The sequence below is a fragment of the Zalophus californianus genome, chromosome 4, assembly GCF_009762305.2.
Source record: "Zalophus californianus isolate mZalCal1 chromosome 4, mZalCal1.pri.v2, whole genome shotgun sequence".
Classification (NCBI taxonomy): Eukaryota; Metazoa; Chordata; class Mammalia; order Carnivora; family Otariidae; genus Zalophus; species Zalophus californianus.
This window is the reverse complement of record NC_045598.1, coordinates 33,208,871-33,229,200: the sequence shown is the minus strand read 5'-3', so window position 1 is coordinate 33,229,200 and position 20,330 is coordinate 33,208,871. Positions and strand designations below refer to the sequence as shown.

The window sequence follows — 20,330 nt, the reverse complement described above, 5'->3', positions numbered from 1 at the left end:
GAAGGAGAAAATATACCCATTATCACCAGCTCTATTTGGCACTATACTAGCTACTGCTTAGAACAAGAATAAAGAATGAAAGGTGTAACATGTGGAAGGGAAGAAAGAAAATTATATTTATTCTTAGATGATGTGATTACTTACACATAAAATACAAAATGATATAAACATAAATTATAAGAAGTAATTTAAAAGTATGGCAAGTCTTTTATTAGAAAAATTATTGCATTTTTATGTATTAGCAATAGTTAGAAAATGAGATTTTTAAAAAGTTACCATTTACAATAGTATGGAAAGTATCAGCACCTAGGAATATGTCTAACAAAAGATGTATAAGACCTCCACAAAGAAAATTATGATATTGGGAGAAATTAAAGAAGACCTAAATATAATACACACACATTTCGTAGAGGATTTGATATTGTAAAGATTTAAATTCTTCCCAAATTTATCTATAGATTTGGTGTATAAATTCAGTGTATAAATCCCAAAAGGTTATGTATGTATATATGTGTGTGTGTGAGCACATGTGGGTATACGCATGTTACTTGACAAGCTGTTGACAAAATTTATATAGAATTTCAAGTGGCCAAGAATAGCCAAGGCATCCTAGAACAAGAACCACAAGATGAAAAGATGTGTTCTATCAAATATTAAGATTTACATAAAGCTAAAGTAATTAAGGTAGCATGTTAATGGCACAAGAATAGACAAAATAGGACAATGGAACAGAATAGAGAGCTCAGAAATAGACCACATATATACCAATATTCTTATGACCCAGGTAACAATATAGTCATGTTGGAGAATATCTTTATGTCTTTGAGGTCAACAAAGATCTCTTTCTTTTTTTTTTTTTAAGATTATTTATTTATTTGAGAGAGAGAGAGCAGGAGCAAAGAGGAGGAGCAGAGGGAGAGGGAGAAGCAGACTCCCCACTGAGCAGGGAGCCCGATGCAGGGCTTGATCCCACTAGAATCATGACCTGAGCCGAAGGCAGACACCCAACTGACTGAGCCACCCAGGCATCCCTCAAAACATATATTTAGAGAGTGAAAAGATAAGCCATAGGGTAGAAGATGTTTGTAATACACACCTGATGAAGGCTTCATATATAAAGAATTCCTATAAATTAATGGGAAAATGAAAAAGACAGAAGCCCCAAAGAAAAGTAAACGAAATCTTGAACAGGTGCTTCACAAAATAGGGACTCAAATGTCAAATGTCAAATAAATATATAGAAAGCTGCTCAGCTTTATTTGTAAACAGGGAAACGCACATTAAAACTGCTAGGAGCTACCACGATACACATATATGAGATTAGCAAAAACTGTCAAGTCTGACAGTGCCAAGAGTTGGTGAGGATGTAGAGCAATATGGACCTTCATACCTGTTCGTGGGCATATATACCTTTAGCAGGAATTGAAGTAATATATAAACTACAGTGCAATAATTCCACTCCCACTCTCTTCCTAGAGATATACATACTATGGATGGACATCAGGATGTATGCACATGGGTGTTCACAGCAGTTTTTAAAAAGTAGAGGCATTACTCAGATCCTTTTGTACATCTCACTATTTAGGAAAGAGTCTTATGTTCAATAAATGAATATATCTGAAATAATGTGCTCTTATGCTCTCTGTTTAAAAGCAAAGGTCCTTGGATAAAAGCCGCTCAAGCATCCAGAGCTCTAAGCTTATGATACCTGCTTTTGTATTAATTTCTGAAGACCAGATATGCCATCTCCAAAAATGTTAACAGACATGTAAAAATGACCAAAATAATTTATTAAACATAGTAGAAATGAATGTGCAGAGAAATGAAGAAATTAAACCCTAAGAGAGTAATATGCCTTGATATCATTGGTGGTCAATGTAGATCAATAGGAAAAAACTACTGTAATAAGTTAGTCTCTTCAGTATTAAGGAATTACAGATCAAGCTTTAATAAGTTTCCTATTTTTCCAGTGAAAAATCCTCCTTTATCCCCCTTGTCCCACCACTCTAAATCAGTTCAACCTCTCTCATTTTTTTTTCATTTTCTCATTTTATTTTGGAGGATTGGTACAGCTTTCAAAACTTCATTGACAGGAACAAACCTATTAAATCTTGATGTCTTCTCAAAAGGCACTCTAACCCATTAGATAGGAACTTTCATTTTGCAAGAACAATGTAGCCACATATAGAGAAAGATATATGATTTCACTTATATGTGGAATGTGAAACACAAAACAAAACAGAAAGGCATTCATAAATACAAAGAACAAACTGGTTATTACCAGAGAGAGGCGGGGGATGGGCAAAAAGGTGAAGGGGATTAGGAGGTTAAAAAAAAAAAAAAGAAAGAACAATGTAGCCGTGAAAAACTCAGGCAAGACACACGCAGATCTAATGAACAGGAAAAGAAACAAAGAAATCAGAGAAAAGAAGAAATCAAGTGTTGGAATATTTGGTGCATTTGATTAGTTCAGGGTTATAAGATCTAAACTTCTTACTGTAAATAGAAAAGGTACAAGTCCTTTCATAATATATTGTCCACCTCCACCATAGGTCAAGAAAGCTAAAGGCCTCTGGGACCTGTGATCACTAGTCATAGAGCTAACATGCAGCATTTTGGTCATGCTGGTGATGATGGAATGAGATGACAGTGGAGCAAACACTATTATGGCCAATGACATGCATCTAGGAGGGCTTCTTTGGCTTTAGGTTTGGGTATTCAAGCACTAGTAAGAGGATCCAGTACGGTGTCTCAGTGTTGGTGGCAGAACAGTTCTCTGCCTGAAGCTCTGCAAGCCTATAGCATTCTTCTTAATAGCCCCAAGCTGGAAACATACAAGATGTCCATAAACCATGGAGAGAATAAAGAATGGCAATTTCTTGTGGTGGAATACTATACTGCAAAGAAAATGGATGAACAATAGCTATACGCCACCATGTGGATGAACCTTCTCAACAAAGTAGGTCATAAGAAGAGAGACACAAGATGCATATACTGATTGATTATATTTGTAAAACACTCAAGAAGAGGCAAAACTGAGCTATATTGTGTGAGATTCATACATGGGTGGTGAAACTATAAAGTAAAGATAAGAGGGTTATTACAAAAATTAGTGGTTACTGCTAAACTGGGAAGGCGATGGGATTACAATGGGAAAGAGGCAGGCAGGGGCTGTTAGTATGTGGGCAATGTACTGTTTCTCATCCTGGGTGGAGGTTATATGGGTGATCACTTTACAACAATTTGTTAAACTATATATTCATGTTTTATGTACTTTCTGAGTTTCCTATGTCATAATAAAATGGTTTAAAGGCAATACATTAATATTCTAGTTTCTTAATTAATAAGTATGTCTAATGTTAGCCAGAAACCCAGAGTTTGATCATCTCTGACTGGATTTTAAAAAGTGAGCTCTAAGTTTGCAAAGCTGAGATTCCTAGATGACCCCAAATTGAGGAGAGGTGTAATATGGAAAGAGAATCACAGGAAAGAGAGAAACAGACCTGGACTTAAATTCTGATTCCACGATGTGTTAGCTTTGCAACCTTGGACAGTTTCTCATCTATAAAATGCTGACCTTTCAGGGATGTAGGGAGGTTTATAAGAGATAAAGTGGACAAACTGTCAATAAAAGGTAGTTGGTTATTGTATATGACTCCATTTAGGTGCCTGGCTTAAGGAACCAGCCAAAACGCTGATGTCTCACTATTGAAATGTCCAGTATTTTACCTCACCATGAAGAGTATTTAAAACAGAACAAAAAATATCTTCTTCTTTTACCAATCTATCATTTACCCATCCCTGAAGGACTCACTCATTAATTCAACAAATATTTCTAGGGTTTCCAGGGTGCCAACCACAGATGAGGTGTCATAATCTGTGTTGCTCTGGTCATTACACCTTGAGAAAGATGTAGTATTGCTTGAACGTGTTCAGAGTTAGACAGTTAAAATGATCTCAGAAATGTGTTTGAAAGGAAAAGTGAAAGGCTGTCTTACAAGGAAATATGATAAAGATTTGGAATTTAATTTAAAACTACAAAGGCTTGAGAGAATATGGTCAATATTCAAAAAATCATGAAGGGTGAGGATAAGAGGTTTCTTCAAATAATCCTGGAATACTAGGACTTTCTAGAAGGGGTTCCCTTAAAGTTTGACATAAATGACTACTTGTTTTCCTCTGTATCTCCCCTGCTAGATTGAGTTCCTAAAAAATAGGGACCTTTCGTAATCCATTTTTAGGTCACTTTTTGAAGAAGGTACCTTGTTCGCGCTGCACTAGGTGTGACAAATTTTCCTATAAAGGGCCAGAGAGTAAATATTTTAGCCTTTGTGGGCCACGTGGTTTCTGTCAGAACTACTCAAATCTGCTACTACAGGGCAAAAGCAGCCATCCATAATATGTACAAACAGGTGTGGCTGTGTGCCAATAAAGCTTTATTTACAAAAACAAGAGGCAGGCAGTATTTGACCCATGGACGCTACTGACCAGGGGATAAGAACTCTATCGATTCTACCTACCGTTAAACCCTCAATATCAACAAGATTGCCTGCCTAGATTATGACTGATGCTCAGTACATATTTGTTGAATGTTGAATTCCAGAACTTTAGATAGGGACTTAATAGAAACTAGGTCCTTAATGTATGTTCACAGAATTGAACTTCAATTAAAAGGAAGCACTATTTTATATGATGGTTCAGTTTGAATACTGATGTGGTTCATAAAATTTAGATGAACTCTGTGGATGGCAGTTCTACATGGGTTATTTTAAAACAAGCATGTTTAGGAGATGTCCTCCTAACTTTCTGGTAGAACAAGTTCGCCCTCCTATGAATTGTACCTCGGAGCAGTTGATATTTAATTCAACCAATAATAATGGATAAATCTCTTGGGGATAAATAAGTCTATAGATAGAACTAGGGCAGGACCTCCAGTGTTTGGGGTCAGGTCATTCAAATTTAGTAAGTGTTAAAAGTTTTAGCTAATGATTTCAAAAGATTGTGTAACTTAAAAAAGTTTGTCACATTTATAAGTTGACAATATACACACGCCTTCAGCAGCAGAGAAACAAGTGAACTGTGTACCTACTTGGCAGGGCAAAGTCAGAGTGCTCACACTGCGCACACATCTGGGGGTCCTATCACAAATATTGCAGTTGGGGAATTCGAATTCATTTATCCCCAGGGCCGATTAGCAACTGGACCCTCCAATCCAGGCTATGCCCAATAGAATTACCTTAATGCTTTCTTCCTGAAGTAAGCTATTATGCTGTTTCAAGTCCAGGTTCTTCCCTCGCTCATACCAGAGCTCTTTTTCAGCTGAGTTGTACAGAATCTGGGGCCGGTGAAAATTCTGACGAAGCTGATGTACATCCTCTTGCTGCTGGTATTTCAATTTTTCTCCAGATGATGGATACTAAGCAAACATTTTAAAAGAGAAATGTGGGGAGTTTGAAAGAATATTAGTAAAACATGGGTTCCAGCTGTCAGAAACAGAAATGTCAGAACATGATTATTCACACGTAAATATTCTTGGAATTGGCTTACCTCCAGCAAATTACTCTTTTTTATACTTATGGCCATTTGGTACATGTTCATATAATTTAACTCCTGTTATTTTAGAGTGAAAATATCAACGAAATTATTTGAGCAAAGCAGTTAAGCATAGACAACTAACTTTCTTATTTTTCATACCAATGAAGGGAAACAGAAGCATGAACCATTTTAGGGTAAGACATGCTTTAAATCGGGAGTTCAAAGAGCCAATATGTGAAGAAGGAAAGTGTGAATGTGTATACAGTGTGTGAGAGTGTGTATGTGTGAGTGTGTGTATATGTGTGTGGTATTTGTTGGCAAAAAGAAAAAGAACATTTAGCAGGAGATCTTAAATTCCCAGTCTTCCTCATCGCTTTCCTGTTACTATCACATGATTCTTCCTCAGTTACTATTCAACAACCACACCACCCTCCTGCAGGTCTCCAGGGCAATAAAACCACCTTGACCAAAGGAGGAATCATGGGGTTTTCTAAAAGATAGGCTCACATAGGTGTGCTATGTAGATAAAGAATTCAACCTTATCCAATGCAATAGATAACATATATTTAGAGTTTCTTGAGTCCTGGTCCAGTGTACTTCCTGCCCATGACTTACTGGAAATCCCATGTCATTAGTCTAGTTCTCTCTTGCTTGCAACAGAATTGTAACACAGAATTCCCCAAGTCCTGTAAAGCCCTTTAATTCCTGTCTTGTTTTAGTCAAAAAGACAGTTTAAATCCAGTTTGCTTATCCTAGAGCTTCAAGTGTCTAAGATCCCTAAAAAAAATTCTTTAATGGAATTATAATGTAATTATTAAGAACCCTAGCTTTGGAATTAGTTTCAGTCCTGAATCTATCTTGAAGAAGTTAGTTAGTTTCTCTGCTTTTCATTTCCTTCATCTGAAAATGGGGATAATAATGATAACTGCTGGATGGAGTAAAGGTTAAGTAAGATAATGCATGCAAGCATTTAGCACAATGCCTAGCACACAATAAGTACTCAATAACATTACCAAGTACTGTGGGTGCTACCCAGTTTTATTTTAACTGCCTTCTGCGTCCATTGAAAACAAGATTTCTCCGGAAGCCTGGAAACCCTTGATCACCTGTCTAGCTTCTTATTTAACTATCAGATGGCAGCTTTTAATAATCAATTAGTAACCAGTAGTCCAGATGGCCACTGAACACGCCCAGAGATTTATAAGAGAAGCGCCCCCTTTATACCAATGTACAGAAGTTTTTAGCCTGTTTTGGAGATGAGAAAAGCCAGAACAATAGTTCTTCTTGCCTACGTTTTCTAGTCAAGTCACTTAGCCAGAGTAGAAATGCAAATTATTTTTCATGAAAGGCAAATAACTAGTAAAGAAGCTACCAGTTAGCCAATCAAGTGGCCCACATAAAGAGTCTATTTTTTCCCCACCACGTAAATTGCTTCCTGGCAGAAAGTTATTACAGAGGCGTTTAGACTCACTCAGGCTACTAGGAACCATGTAGGAGTGCAAAGTAAAGTACTTAAGTGTCCTTTCTTGACCAACCAACAGATTTATTTAGCCAATTATTCTCTCTGAGTCTCAGCTGACTCATCTGCAAATTAAAGGCATAAGACCAGATGATCCGTACATAATGTCTCTTCAATTCATAATTCCTTAAGAATTAAAATGAAACAAATTGGAACAACCATTAATAATCTTAATTTTATAGGCTTAAGATCTAGCTTTTAATATTTTTAAATATTATCTTCATACAATAAAAATTTAATATGAACCAAAGCCATATACTGGTCCCGATGACAAGATCATTCCTTTTGTGGAAACAATTAAAGCCTACAAGACTTAAATACTCTCGTCCAGTGGATGTGGATGGAACAGGCTACCCAGCCTGTGAAGCTGTCAATCATCAAACCAAGTCTACTTGTTCAGACTCCCTACTCATCAAACATTCTTCAGATTTGGATTTGTCTTTCTCAGTTCTCTACAGGTGAATGTGTTGTTCATTTAAACATGTTCAAGTGTTATTTATAATTATTACAGATAATAATTAACTGACATTCCAGTCTTACCCTATAGTCTTGAAAGTTTGGTTTAATGTGAGTTTACCCCCAAGACACAGATCTATTCTAGGGGGACTAATGCAACAAGTGTTGGAAGCTGCAAGCCTAAGGGCCAAACCCTGAATAAATTCACCAAGATAATTGATAACAGACACCCTGGAGGGCTTTTGGGAGACAGCTTGCCAGCCTTCCTTAGGAAATTAGCTTTACCTGAGAACTGTATGCTTTCTTTGAATTTCTCAGCAAGGGGAAGCAAATGACATAGGGGTTAAGAGGTCAAGTTCTAGAGTAGACAGACCCAGGTTCCACCACAATGTGTCATTCTGGGAAAATTATTTAACCTCTCTAAAGCCTCAGTTTCCTCATCTGTAAAGTGGCAATAATATCCTGTCTTGTTGTGTTGCTTAATACACACAAGGTATTTAGTATAGTGCCTGGAACAGAGCAAATATTCAATAATGTCACAGACAAACATGAAGCTAGATTTTTGAACCTATAAAATTAAGCTAATTATTGGTGATTCCAGTTTGTTTCATAAACATTGGGGAAGTAATAATCTTGAATTCAGCTATTACAACCTTACCTGGAATGCTGCTGAACAGCAGAAATTAAGCTACCAAAGGCAATCAGCAGTCACAAATGATGTCACAAATACATATGAACAATAGAGCTCACCTACTGACTCATAAAAGAGGCTCTCACAGTTCTTTTTCTATGTATTTACCATCTATATGCATTCTTTAAAGTTTAATATCTGGTCTCAAGCTATAGTTGCTTAAATGTGTATGTTATGAGATTTAAGAAGATACAGCAATAAGCAGCTAGGCACTCGACAATAATCCGACAACAGGGGTGAAGACCAAAAACTTAACATACACAAGAACTAAAAGGCAGAACAATTTATAGCCACCAGTACATCAAAGTAACCTCTACACAGAAAAAGGTTCTGAAATTATCATTGCACAGAACCCTGAAGAAAAAAACCAAACATCTGTCTAAAATGTCTTTTCTTCCTTGCCTGCCTAAAGAAGTAAATGAAATAGTGTGTGTGATACTGCTTTGGGACATGTAAAGTTCAAAATATAAATATGTTATTTTTTCCCATGAGGCCCACATCTATCTTGTTTCCTGCGGTATGTGTCCGAACACAGGGCCTGGCACGTCATAAATACTCCACTAATAACGGTCAGATAAACAAGTAAGAGCAACTTACCCTTCTTTCAATCATTCAAAGTCATTACTATGGAACAAAATTACTTAACTCTGCAAGAATTCAGTAAAACCCTAGAGGCTATGTGGTATATAGGACCATTTGTCTTTTCACAAAGTGGCTCTTCTCCCAGATGCCCCCATATAATTTTTATATATTTAATCGTTTATATATATTTCACCTCCCTCCTGGGTATTGACAGATGATTCTTCAAGTAATGAGAAAGGGTACATTAAATAAAATTAATAAATGAACCAGGATGTTACTTGTCATACTCTCCAACTCATTGTTCTAGAAGTGCATTGATCATTTTAAGCTCCTAAGTCAAGATTTTATCATCTTTGTGACCACAGTGTGCAGCCTCTGCCCAAGCCTCCTACACTGCTCACTGCCCAATAAAGGGACTGTCTGGGGGATTTAAAATTAACCTCTTTTTGAACATTTGATGTCATACTCCCCTTTGGTCTTCTGAATAAATGCAATGGCTCCCTTCTCTTTCAAACGTATCTGAATCTCCTTTCAGGGGTCTATTTTCCTTCTTTACTGTGACTTGCCTCATTTTCAGACCCTTATATTTGAATCTTTTTTCAAATATCCTTTTGACTTCCTTTACTATTACTCTGCCTTTTTTTCCTATGTATACTTGAAGCCATTTTTAAATGTGTATTATCGGTCATTTAAAGTTGGTTTGTGAGGGCGCCTGGGTGGCTCAGATGGTTGGGAGTCTGCCTTCAGCTCAGGTCATGATCCCAGAGTCCTGGGATCGAGTCCCGCATTGGGCTCCCTGCTCCTTGGGAGCCTGCTTCTCCCTCTGCTTCTCTCTCTCTCTCTCTCTCTCATGAATAAATAAATAAAATCTTAAAAAAAAAAGTTGGTTTGTGAATGTGTACAAAGGCCTCTCCCTCTGTGGATCTCAAGATAATTCCTAGAAAGGTATGTGTAGGGAAATCTTAATTTGTACAAGAGGGAACCTGCAAAATTGAGGTGTAAGAGCTGAGGTGTGGTTGGCAGTCACTCCCTGATTTCTCCAGCAGGTGGATCTTGAGTAAATAGCAAAAGCCAAACTTAAAACAATTCCAAGTTCGTGGGCTTTTACCCACCCAAACTATTTTGTAATTCTAAGCCAGGCACGATGAATAGAAAATGTGGCACAAATCCTGCCCCTCCCTATGCTGCCTCCCCAGGGCAGATGTTGAGGACCAATCAGCATTTCTTCCTGCTGAGCCTAAACGGAGCCTACAACCCTTTAGAACAAAGTGCCTCTCCTGACGGGCTTAGTTCCGATTCTGGTTGCTATTTTATTACCATTCAGGCCATGGTGATGATCTCGCTTAACAACATACATTAATGTTGATATAAAAATGGTGCTTACGTCCACAGCTGGCCAGAGGAAATGGACCTAGAAAGAGCGCGTGTTGACAGCATCTACCTGGGCACTACTGTCATCTGAACTATCCCCTGAGCTCTGAGACTGCAGGGACTCAGCTCTTCTCTAAGCCTCACGATTTCCTCAGGCTTCAAGGTCAACTGCTGTCCTTCAGCCTTCATATCTTGGTTCTCTGGTGAGTCCTCCTTCTGCCTCTCTCTTGGCAAAGTGTCCTCCTTTACTGGCTCCTCTGCAACTACCTTCTGCTTACTTTCTCCTTGTTCAGGACTTGGTACAAATATAACAACAGAAAACTGTCAAAATGCTCATTATAGTAGCAGAATATGGACGGAAAAAAAAAATCAACCAGTACTTCAAGCAAATTTTTCAACTTGAATTCTGTAGCAGAACAGTTATCTTACTCTTATAAATAAAATTTAAAAACAAATGAGTCATATTTTTTTCACTCACATTCAGGAAGATGACACATCAGAGATTTTTATTTATACTAAATCTACCAGTTTAAGGGAGCTTTTCACTTTTTCAACATTAAGTATGGCACTGGGCAGACACAGATTGTAAAGATTTTTTTTTAATTACTCAATGAGCTCCAGGCACTTTGGCAGGCACTGGGGCTACAACAGGACATAATCCCTGCCCTAAAGGGTGTACAATTCAGTGAGAAATAAGGATGATAATTGAGTAGATTACACTAGTAGTAAGTAATCTGAGGCCTGATGGATGACTAGGCACAAACCGAGCAAACATAAAGGTACAGGTGTGTGCATACTTGGTTTTTTTTTTTAAAGATTTTATTTATTTATTTGACAAAGAGACACAGCCAGAGAGGGAACACAAGCAGGGGGAGTGGGAGAGGGAGAAGCAGACTTTCAACAGAACAGGGAGCCAGCCCAATGTGGGGCTCGATCCCAGGACCCTGGGATTATGACCTGAGCTGAAGGCAGATGCTTAAGGACTGAGCCACCCAGGCGCCCCCAGGTGTGCGCATACTTGTATGTGTGTGTGTATGTTGGATGAAGGTGCTGGTATAGGTGGGAACAGAAAAAAATAAAGGTGTTCCAGGATGACCTAATAAATAAAATGGGTAAAGCCTAGAGGCAAAAGAATGTCCTTTAGAAAGATCATTTGGGTGCCACGTGGTGGGAAACCAGAGATTGTTAGTGGTCCATGTGATAAACAATGATGACTAGAACAGGATGGTGGGGATGGAAACAAGCAGTGAATTCTAGAGATATTTAGAAGACAATATTGATAAAATTTGTCATGAATTGGATGTGACAGGAGAGGGGAAAAAAAGGAATAATGGATGACACCTGGATTTCTGACTGGGGCAAATAGGCCGTGGATGGTAGACCAAGAAGGGGGAATGTGAATATAGATTGGAGAGATGCCTCTGGAGAACATACAGATACAGAAGAATGTGAGCAGCAGCCTTGGGATCGGGTAACAGGAGCCAAGGAGAAGGGAGAAAGTGAGAGAAGGAGGACCATTGTAGACAGACGCCTGAAGACCTGTAAGGAACAAGCAAGAGGAATGAGAGCCAGGAGGGGAGGTTGAGAAGCCAGAGAGGGAGGAGGAAAACCAAGAGACTGTGAGCCGCAGAAGCCAATGGGAAGGAATGTACTTTCAACGGTCAGACAGTGTGGATGATACAAACATGCCGAGTTTATTTTTATTCATTCATTTTAAATTTATTTCAGCTACCTCAGAGCCTAGATAGCATGCTTCACAAATTATAGCTGGTGCTCAAATTCTTCAAGAAGGCAATTTGGCAATTCAGATCAAGAGCCATAAAAATGTTCAGATCCTTTGACTGAATAATTGAATACCAATGAATTTACTGCAACAGAATAATTCATAAGAAGAAAAGAGCTGAATGTATAATAATGCTCCTAAGCATACTATTTAAAGCAGTGATTAAATGGAGACACAGGGGCGCCTGGGTGACTCAGTTGGTTAAGCGACTGCCTTTGGCTCAGGTCGTGATCCCGGAGTCCTGGAATCGAGTCCCGCATCTGGCTCCCGGCTCGGCGGGGAAACTGCTTCTCCCTCTGACCCTCTCCCCTCTCATGCTGTTTCTCTCTGTCTCACTCTCTAATAAATAAATAAATAAAATCTTTAAAAATAAATAAATAAATAAATGGAGACACAGAAATGGCTAAGAGAATTAAAGATAAATCAACTTGAAAGTGGTATAAAGACAATTCATCAACATGAAAAATACTTATTAAAATAAAATGGTAGAACAATATATATATGTATATGTGAATAAACATACATAATACCATGGGAAATGTATATATAGGAAAAACTGGAAAATAACAGGGGAAAAATTATATTTATATTTCCTTTAGCACTGCACAAAAAAATTAAATATTTTATTTTATTTTGAACTCAGCAGGTTCTTTTTTTTGTTTTTGTTTTTGAGAGAGAGAGAGTGCAAGAGGGAGGGGAGGGGTGGGGCAGAGGGAGAGAGAGAGAATCTTAAGCAGGCTCCATGCCCAGTGCAGAGCCCAACACAGGGCTTGATGCAATGACCCTGAGATCATGACCTGGGCTGAAATCAAGAGTCTGATGCTTAACCAGCTGAGCCACCCAGGCGCCCCAACTCAGCAGGTTTTTTTTTTTTTTAAGATTTTATTTATTTATTCATTACAGACAGAGAGAGAGAAAGAGAGAGAGAAGCAGGCTCCCAAGGAGCAGGGAGCCCGATGCGGGACTCGATCCCAGGACCCTGGGATCATGACCTGAGCCGAAGGCAGACGCTTAACCATCTGAGCCACCCAGGCGCCCTCAGCAGGTTTTTAAAGATAATATGCTCAGGGCACCTGTGTAGCTCGGTCGGTTTAAGTGTCTGCCTTCAGCTCAGGTCAGGATCCGAGGGTCCTGGGATTGAGCCCTGCATTGGCCTCCCTGCTCAGTGGGGAGCCTGCTTTTCCCTCTCCCTCTGCTGCTCCCCCTGCTTGTGCTCTCTCACCTGCTCTCTCTCTCTCAAATAAAATTTTAAAAAAAGAATTAAAAAAAGAATATACTCAAACTATATAAAACAATATGAAAGACTAAAATGTTTTAAAAATAAATTTCTGATAAAATAACAATGATTTTTTCTATCCTCCATAAACTCTTTTCCTTTTCCTACTCCCAGTGGAAGCCAGATACACTTGAAGACTGGGGAAAATACAAACATATACCTCATAATTTTTAAAATGGAAAAACCGACTTCTGCTTCCAGGAAAATGGAGTCAACCTACTTTTCCCTGTTTCTCCCACCAAGTACAACTAAAAGCCCAGGCATTATATATAAAACAAACATAAGAAGACTCTGAGGGGCGCCTGGATGGCTCAGTCATTAAGCGTCTGCCTTTGGCTCAGGTCATGATCCCAGGGTCCTGGGATCAAGCCCCGCATCGGGCTCCCTGCTCAGCGGGGAGTCTGCTTCTCCCTCTCCCACTCCCCCCTCCCCCTGCTTGTGTTCCCTCTCTCACTGTCTCTCTCTCTGTCAAATAAATAATAATAATAATAAAATCTTAAAAAAAAAAAAAAGAAGAAGACTCTGAAAGATACAGAGAAGGCAGACCAACTAGGGTACTCAGGACCTGAGGAGTGACATGACTGTGAACTTCCTGGGTTTTAACAGCTTTATTCCAGCGGCCAAACACCACAGAAAAAAAACTGGCCCCACCCTCACCCATGTCAGCCAAGGTCAGCTTGGGAGCCTATACTCCCACTTCCGCCAGGCTATAATGAAGCACCCCCACGGGGGGGTGTCACAAGCCAACAGGGAGCAGGGACTTTCATCCCTGCCAGGCAGTAATAGACACAGGGAGTCCGGACTTTCACCCCCACCTGGCAGTGAGGAGACACCTTTCTCCCTTTCCACTGGGGTAGTGTCAGAGGAGGCCTAGTGGAGAGTAAGGACTTTCACTAACAAGACCACACTTACCCACCTCCATGTGGTATCATGGAGACCCAGTGGATACCAGTAATAAGGCACTCCTCCCTCTCACAGCCAGAGAAGTATAAGCAGAGGCCTCCCACCCTCACCAGCAGTAATGAGGAGTCCCCCTTTCCTTGGGTGTCCATGGAGTTTGAGTGGGGAAGCTTGACTTGTACCCCCCACCTGGGGTAGTAATGAGATTGTACCCTCCTACTCCCCCTGCCAGAGTGGTATCGGAAGAAGCCAGTTAAACTGAAGGCTTAAATAAGACCTAGAGTCTCATAATACCCCAAATATTCAGGTTTTAATCTAAAATTACTCCTCATACCAAAACCCAGGAAAATGAAAAAAGGTAAAAATAGATGATAAAACCAACATGTCAGAATTATCTGACAAAGATTTTTAATCAGCCGTTATAAAAATGCTTTGATGAGCACTTATGAACACAATTGAAACACATGAAAATCTTGGCACAGAAATAGAAGATATAAGGAAGAACCAAATGGAAATTTTGGAAGAAAATAAAAACTCAAATGCAAAATGGACTTAAATTGTAAAAATATACATAAAACACAGGAGAGTCTTCAAGACTAGCAGAGTTCTGAGACTTAACACCAAAAGTATGATCCATAAAAGGAAAGACTGATACATCATCAAAATGAAAAACTTCATGCTGAGAAAATCCTGGTAAAAGAGTGAACAACAAGCAATGGACTGGGAAAAAATATTTGCAAATCACATATCTGACAAAGGACTAATATTAGAATTCATAAAGAACTCTCAAAACTTAACAATGAGAAAACAAACCTGTTAGAAAATAGGCAAAGACACAAAGGGAGATTTCACTAAAGAGGACAGACAGATGAAAATAAGCACACAAAAAGACACTCAACATCATTAGCCTTCAGGAAAATGCAAATGAAAACTATAACGAGATACCACTATACACCTATCAGAATGGCTAAAATTTACAAGTGACAATACCAAATGCTAGAGAAGATGCAGAGAAACTGGATCACTCCTATATTGCTAGTGGGAATGTAAAATGATATAGCCACTGGGGGAAAACAGTTTAGCAATGTCTTAAAAAACAACAAAAAACCCCTAAACATATGGTTACCATATGAGCCAGAAATTGCACTCCTGGGGATTTATCCCAGAGAAATGAACAATTACATTCATACAAAAACTTGAATATTTATAGCAGCTTTATTCAAAACAGCCCAAACTAGAAATAAACTGGATGTCTTTCCATGGATGAACAGTTAAACTGTGGAACAGCCATACTGTGGAATACTACACAACAGTTAAAAGGATCCAATTGTTGATACAGAAATCTAGATGAATCTCCAGAGAATTATGTTGAGTGAAAAAAGGCCAGGCCCAAAAGGCTACATATTGTATGGTTCTATTTATATAACACTCTTGAAATGAAAAACTTACAGAAATGGAGAATAGACTAATTTGAACTAGACTAGGGCCTAGAGTTAAGAAGTAGGTGAGGGGGGAGGAATGTTGGGAGGGAGGGTCTATAAAAGAACAACAGGAAGGATCTCTGTGGTGATGGAAATGTTCTGTACCTTGACTGTATCAATGTCAATATCCAGGTTATGATATTATACTATAATTTTATAAGATGTTACCAATGGGAGAAACTGATTAAAGGGTTCATGGGACCTCTCTATTATTTCTTATAACTGTATGCATTGTGAATCTACAAGTACCTAAAAATAAAAAGCTTTCTTTAAAAAAATGGCAAATATGAACTGGTCATTTGGGCTTAACATCTGTGCAGGTGCTTGATACATTTAGAAGGATAAATGACTTTATAAAGAGTAAACTTAGCCAGACCTAATGTAATTTCCTTCTATAATTGCATAGTGGCCATGCTGACACGGAAGAAGAGAAGTAGCCTTCGTTATATTTCCATAGTTTAAAGATAAAGTTTAAATGGTCTTCCTCTCAGGTGGGCCTATGAGATGTGCCTATAAAGCCATATTTAGGCAGTCGGTAAGTCTTCTCTGACTTGGAGGGAACGATGAGCAAGCGCTCTCTAGGGCACAATCCTGGGGCTGATGCCATTTTACATCTTCATTAATGGTCTGAATAAATTAACAGCATTCACATGAATTTGTTAGTTGATTAAGGAGAATTAGCAATATCTTGGAATATGGGAATTTAAAGTGCTCTTGATACATGAGGGCAATTTCCATTAAATAAATGCCCTCCAAAAAGAACAGGCTTTATCCTTTCAAAAGATATAAGAGAAAATGTGTAATTTAGAAACAAAAGGCAAACTTTGGGGCACCTGGGTGGCTCAGTTGGTTAAGTGTCTGCCTTCGGCTCAGGTCGTGATCCCGGAGTCCCAGGATCGAGTCCTGCCTCAGGCTCCCTGCTTGGCGAAGAATCTGCTTCTCCCTCTGACCCTACCCCCTCTTGTGCTCTCATTCTCTCTCTCTCTCTCAAATAAATAAATAAAATATTAAAGAAAAAGACTACTTTGGCTGCTCTATGGAGAATGGATTGGTAAAGACGTATGGAAGCAGGGAGGTTAGTTAAGAAGATATTGTGATAGTCTAAGTGAGTGATACCAGTGTCATGGAGTAGGGTAGTAGCAGTGGAGATATAGTAGAAATAAACAGATTAAATATTCTATATTTTCATGGTGGAACTGACAGAATTTGTTGATAGTTTAGATATGGGGAGGAAACAACAATGACTCCTTAGGTTTTGGTTTGATCAACTGTCTGAATGGAGGGGCTATTCACTGAATGGATTGGACTAGGGAAGAAATAGTTCAGAGGAAGAGGAAAAATTTATCAGTAGCCTGTAAAATGGATATAAATTCACTGTCAAGTTGAACTGGAAACATAAGTCAACTTGAACACTTACCACATACTTCCTGATAAAGGTAGTAAGAATGCAAGGAGATGGTGAATGAGAGTGTGTTAGAAAAAAATACAGCTCATTAAGGCATTAAGGTCAAGGGAAGCTACCAACTGCTCTCGGGCCCAAGCTTCCTAACAAAGCAAACCCAGGCTGAGACCAGCTGGGCTCTGTAAGCTTAGGGCTGCCATTGGAAGTCCAACTTTGGGTTCTACTGCAAGTACACAGTGGGGGTAGGAGGAAATCTCTATTCATTCCAATATTTTTAAAGGCATTGTTCTAGACACTGGAGAGAGTCCAGAACAAGACAGATTGGACTTCATTCCCCCATCCCACCCCATGTTATGCATATACAAAGACTGAGTCCTGAGCAGTTTTTAATACCATAAAGCTCACTTTCATAGCAACTACATAGAACCCAAGTGTCCCAGCACCTTCTAGCCCTTGAGATATTTGTGACTATGTCCTCTCCAAAGTAGAAAAAGTGGTAACCTCTGACTCAGAGTTAGGAGACTTGGGACTTCCTGCAGTCTCGCTGATAACTTGCTAAGTGTGTGACTGTAACTGGAATAGGCATTTCAGTTCTCTTGGTCTCAGAGACCTCTTCTGTGATAGGAGAAGACTAGCTAAATAGCAGTGGTTTTCAAACATTTTAGCTGTGGCCCCTTTCTTGAAGTAAAATCTTATACAGAATTCCACATATAAAACAGATGAAGTGGGTCTTCTCCAGCTGAAATGTGAGTGGAGGGCTCCCAGTCCCACTCATCAATCTTTCCTCATCTCCAAAGGCAGTTTCTGAGCCGCCCCCTCCCCCCCCCGCCCACAGAGCTCCTAGAGTCTTGGAATGCTGAAGTGTGAAAACCACTAGAAGAAGATTTGCAGGTCCCTCCTGTTGTAAGATTCGTTACTCTATAAGAAAAGCACCATACACAACAGAAAAACAAGACATAGTCCATTACCTTAAAGGAGCTAAAATCTAGAAGAGATGTACTACAAGAACCCATCAACTTGGCTTATGGAGCAGCTTCTATGTGCACGGGACCATGCTAGGTGTGCTCTAACACTTTCTACTTCTTTTCAGTGGAAGATGTTTGCTCATGGCTTTCTGGCATCTTCTTCACCCCAAGTCCTGCCAACATCCTGGAAGATTCCAAGGACCATACAGATCACCCACCAATGCCTTGGCATCTCACTTCCTCAGTCTCCTTATCTCCAGTTATCTCCTCATGTCTCCCTCTTTGCCAACTATTTGAATAACCACACCATGGCTTGTATCAGCAGCAAACACTTCATTTCTGAAATAACTAAAATTAGATATCCAGATTTCAGCTTTTCCTTTTTACATAATTTTTACATAAATACCTTCAATTCCTTGTCTCTTTTTCTATCAGCTCCCTTTACTTGCTTCTTTATCCAATGTAGAGTCCAGTGTTTGTTTTTGTTGTTGTTGTTGTTATTATTATTATTATTATTATTATTATTTAAGTAGGCTCCATGCCCAGCATGGAGCCCAGTGCAGGGGCTTAAACTCATGACTCTGAGAGCAAGATCTGAGCTGAGCCACCCAGATACCCCAAGCCTAGTGTTCATTATTTTAATCACTGTCTAAATAAAATGTTCAGCTTTCTTCCCCCCATTGTCCTTCCACTGCATTCATGTGGCAAAACCTTAGCCCTGGACAAATCCAACTGTCTTCTCATGCCTAAACTAAATGTTGCCCCCCATACCACATATTCTCAAAGACAAATGCCATACAAAGGCCTTAACTGGGCCCTCAACACTACCTGGCCTCCCTAGTAAGCTTTCCTTTCCAATTGCCACAGTTATTATTTCAAACTTTTTTCACTCTGACATTTCTATTACTCTCTTTCTTTCCTACTTCACAGAGGACACAAACTATCAAACAAGCTCTTTGATTTCCTCTCAGGTTAAAAACTCAACTTGGATCTCTGTCCATTCTCCCTTTCTTCCTCCTGTTATAATGGACCAGGTGGCCCATCTCTTAAGGCTAGTCCCCCTCTGGTATTTGGAATCCTAAACCTGTCCATTTGGGGACTCTTTCTCAGCATTTAAGCACAACACATTTTGGGGCACTTGGGTGGCTCAGTCGTTAAACACAACACATTTCCTCTTACCTCAGCTCCATATTCCCTTCTTTCCTTTACAACCAAACTTTTTGGAAGGCATCCACACTCACCATTTTTACTTCCTCAAATTCCACTCACTCCTCAGTTCACTCCCATTTACCATCCCATGAGATGTGATCTAGGAAGCCATTTGTTTTTTGCCCTTCAGTGGAACAACTCTTACTAAAGTCTTCAACCACATTCTTAATCCTGAATTAAGTAGTCACCTTTTGTTCTTTATTTTCTTGGCAGTACATAACACTATTTACTATTTCTTTCTTCTTGAAACACTCTCTAATCTGGCTTCTGTAACACACACTCTCTTGACTTTTCTTCTACTTCTCTGGCTGTTTTGTCTACGTTAACTTTGGGGTTAATTCCTTTTGTCTCTTATAAAGAGGCTTCCCTTACATTTCTGCCTTTGGGTACCTTCATCAAGCAACTTACAGGACCATCTTATCCATCACAGGACTTCTGCTACCATCTACTTATTGATGATTCTCAAATTTACCTCCAGCCCAGGCTTTGCTCTTGGCATGGCTGTTTTAAAGACACTTCAAAGTCAACGTATCAAAAGTTGCACTCCTTTCCCGCTTCCCTCAAAACTCTGTTCCCTAATTCAATGGATAACACCATCAAACCAGAAACTTGAAAGTCTTCCTTAACCTCTGCTAATACCCAAGTCCCCACCTACCATACCTTCTTCCTCACTTCCTATACTCATTAGTCCCTAAGTCCTGTTGATCCATTTCCATCCACTTTTCTCTATCCTCACCAACACTCTCCTCTCTCACCAGATTATAGCAACAGCCTCCAAACTAGTCTCACTACCTTCATTCCTATACTAACAATCTATTATCCACACAGCAGGCCAAGTGAACAGGCGAAATCTATTTTGGTCTCTTCCATGTTACTAAACCCTGCGGTAGTTTCCTATTGTCCAAACTTCCCCATGCGGGTACTCATGTTCCCTCGTGATCAGGTCCCTGCCTACTTCCTCACTCTCATCGTCTCCTTCCCCATTTCTTCTCTTCATGCTCTGTGCTTTAGCTCCACCGAGGTCACTGAGTTCCTCAAACAAATCTTGCCTTCTCTTGCACATGTCATATTCCCCCTGAAAATTACTCTCTCACCTTTTTGCTTGGCCTTGGGTTATCTATACTTCAGGACTCAGTCTGTTACTTCCTTTAAGAATATTT

General features: G+C 39.3%; 1 protein-coding gene across 1 annotated transcript in view; it reads right to left on the bottom strand.

Moving 5' to 3' along the window:
- Nucleotides 1–20,330, bottom strand: part of CCDC30 (coiled-coil domain containing 30) — a 95,140-nt gene that overhangs the window by 49,740 nt on the left and 25,070 nt on the right. The window contains 4 exon segments of the mRNA XM_027581159.1: nucleotides 5,237–5,416; nucleotides 10,225–10,274; nucleotides 10,277–10,449; nucleotides 19,174–19,177. Of these exon segments, the coding sequence (XP_027436960.1) occupies nucleotides 5,237–5,416; nucleotides 10,225–10,274; nucleotides 10,277–10,449; nucleotides 19,174–19,177 (407 nt within the window).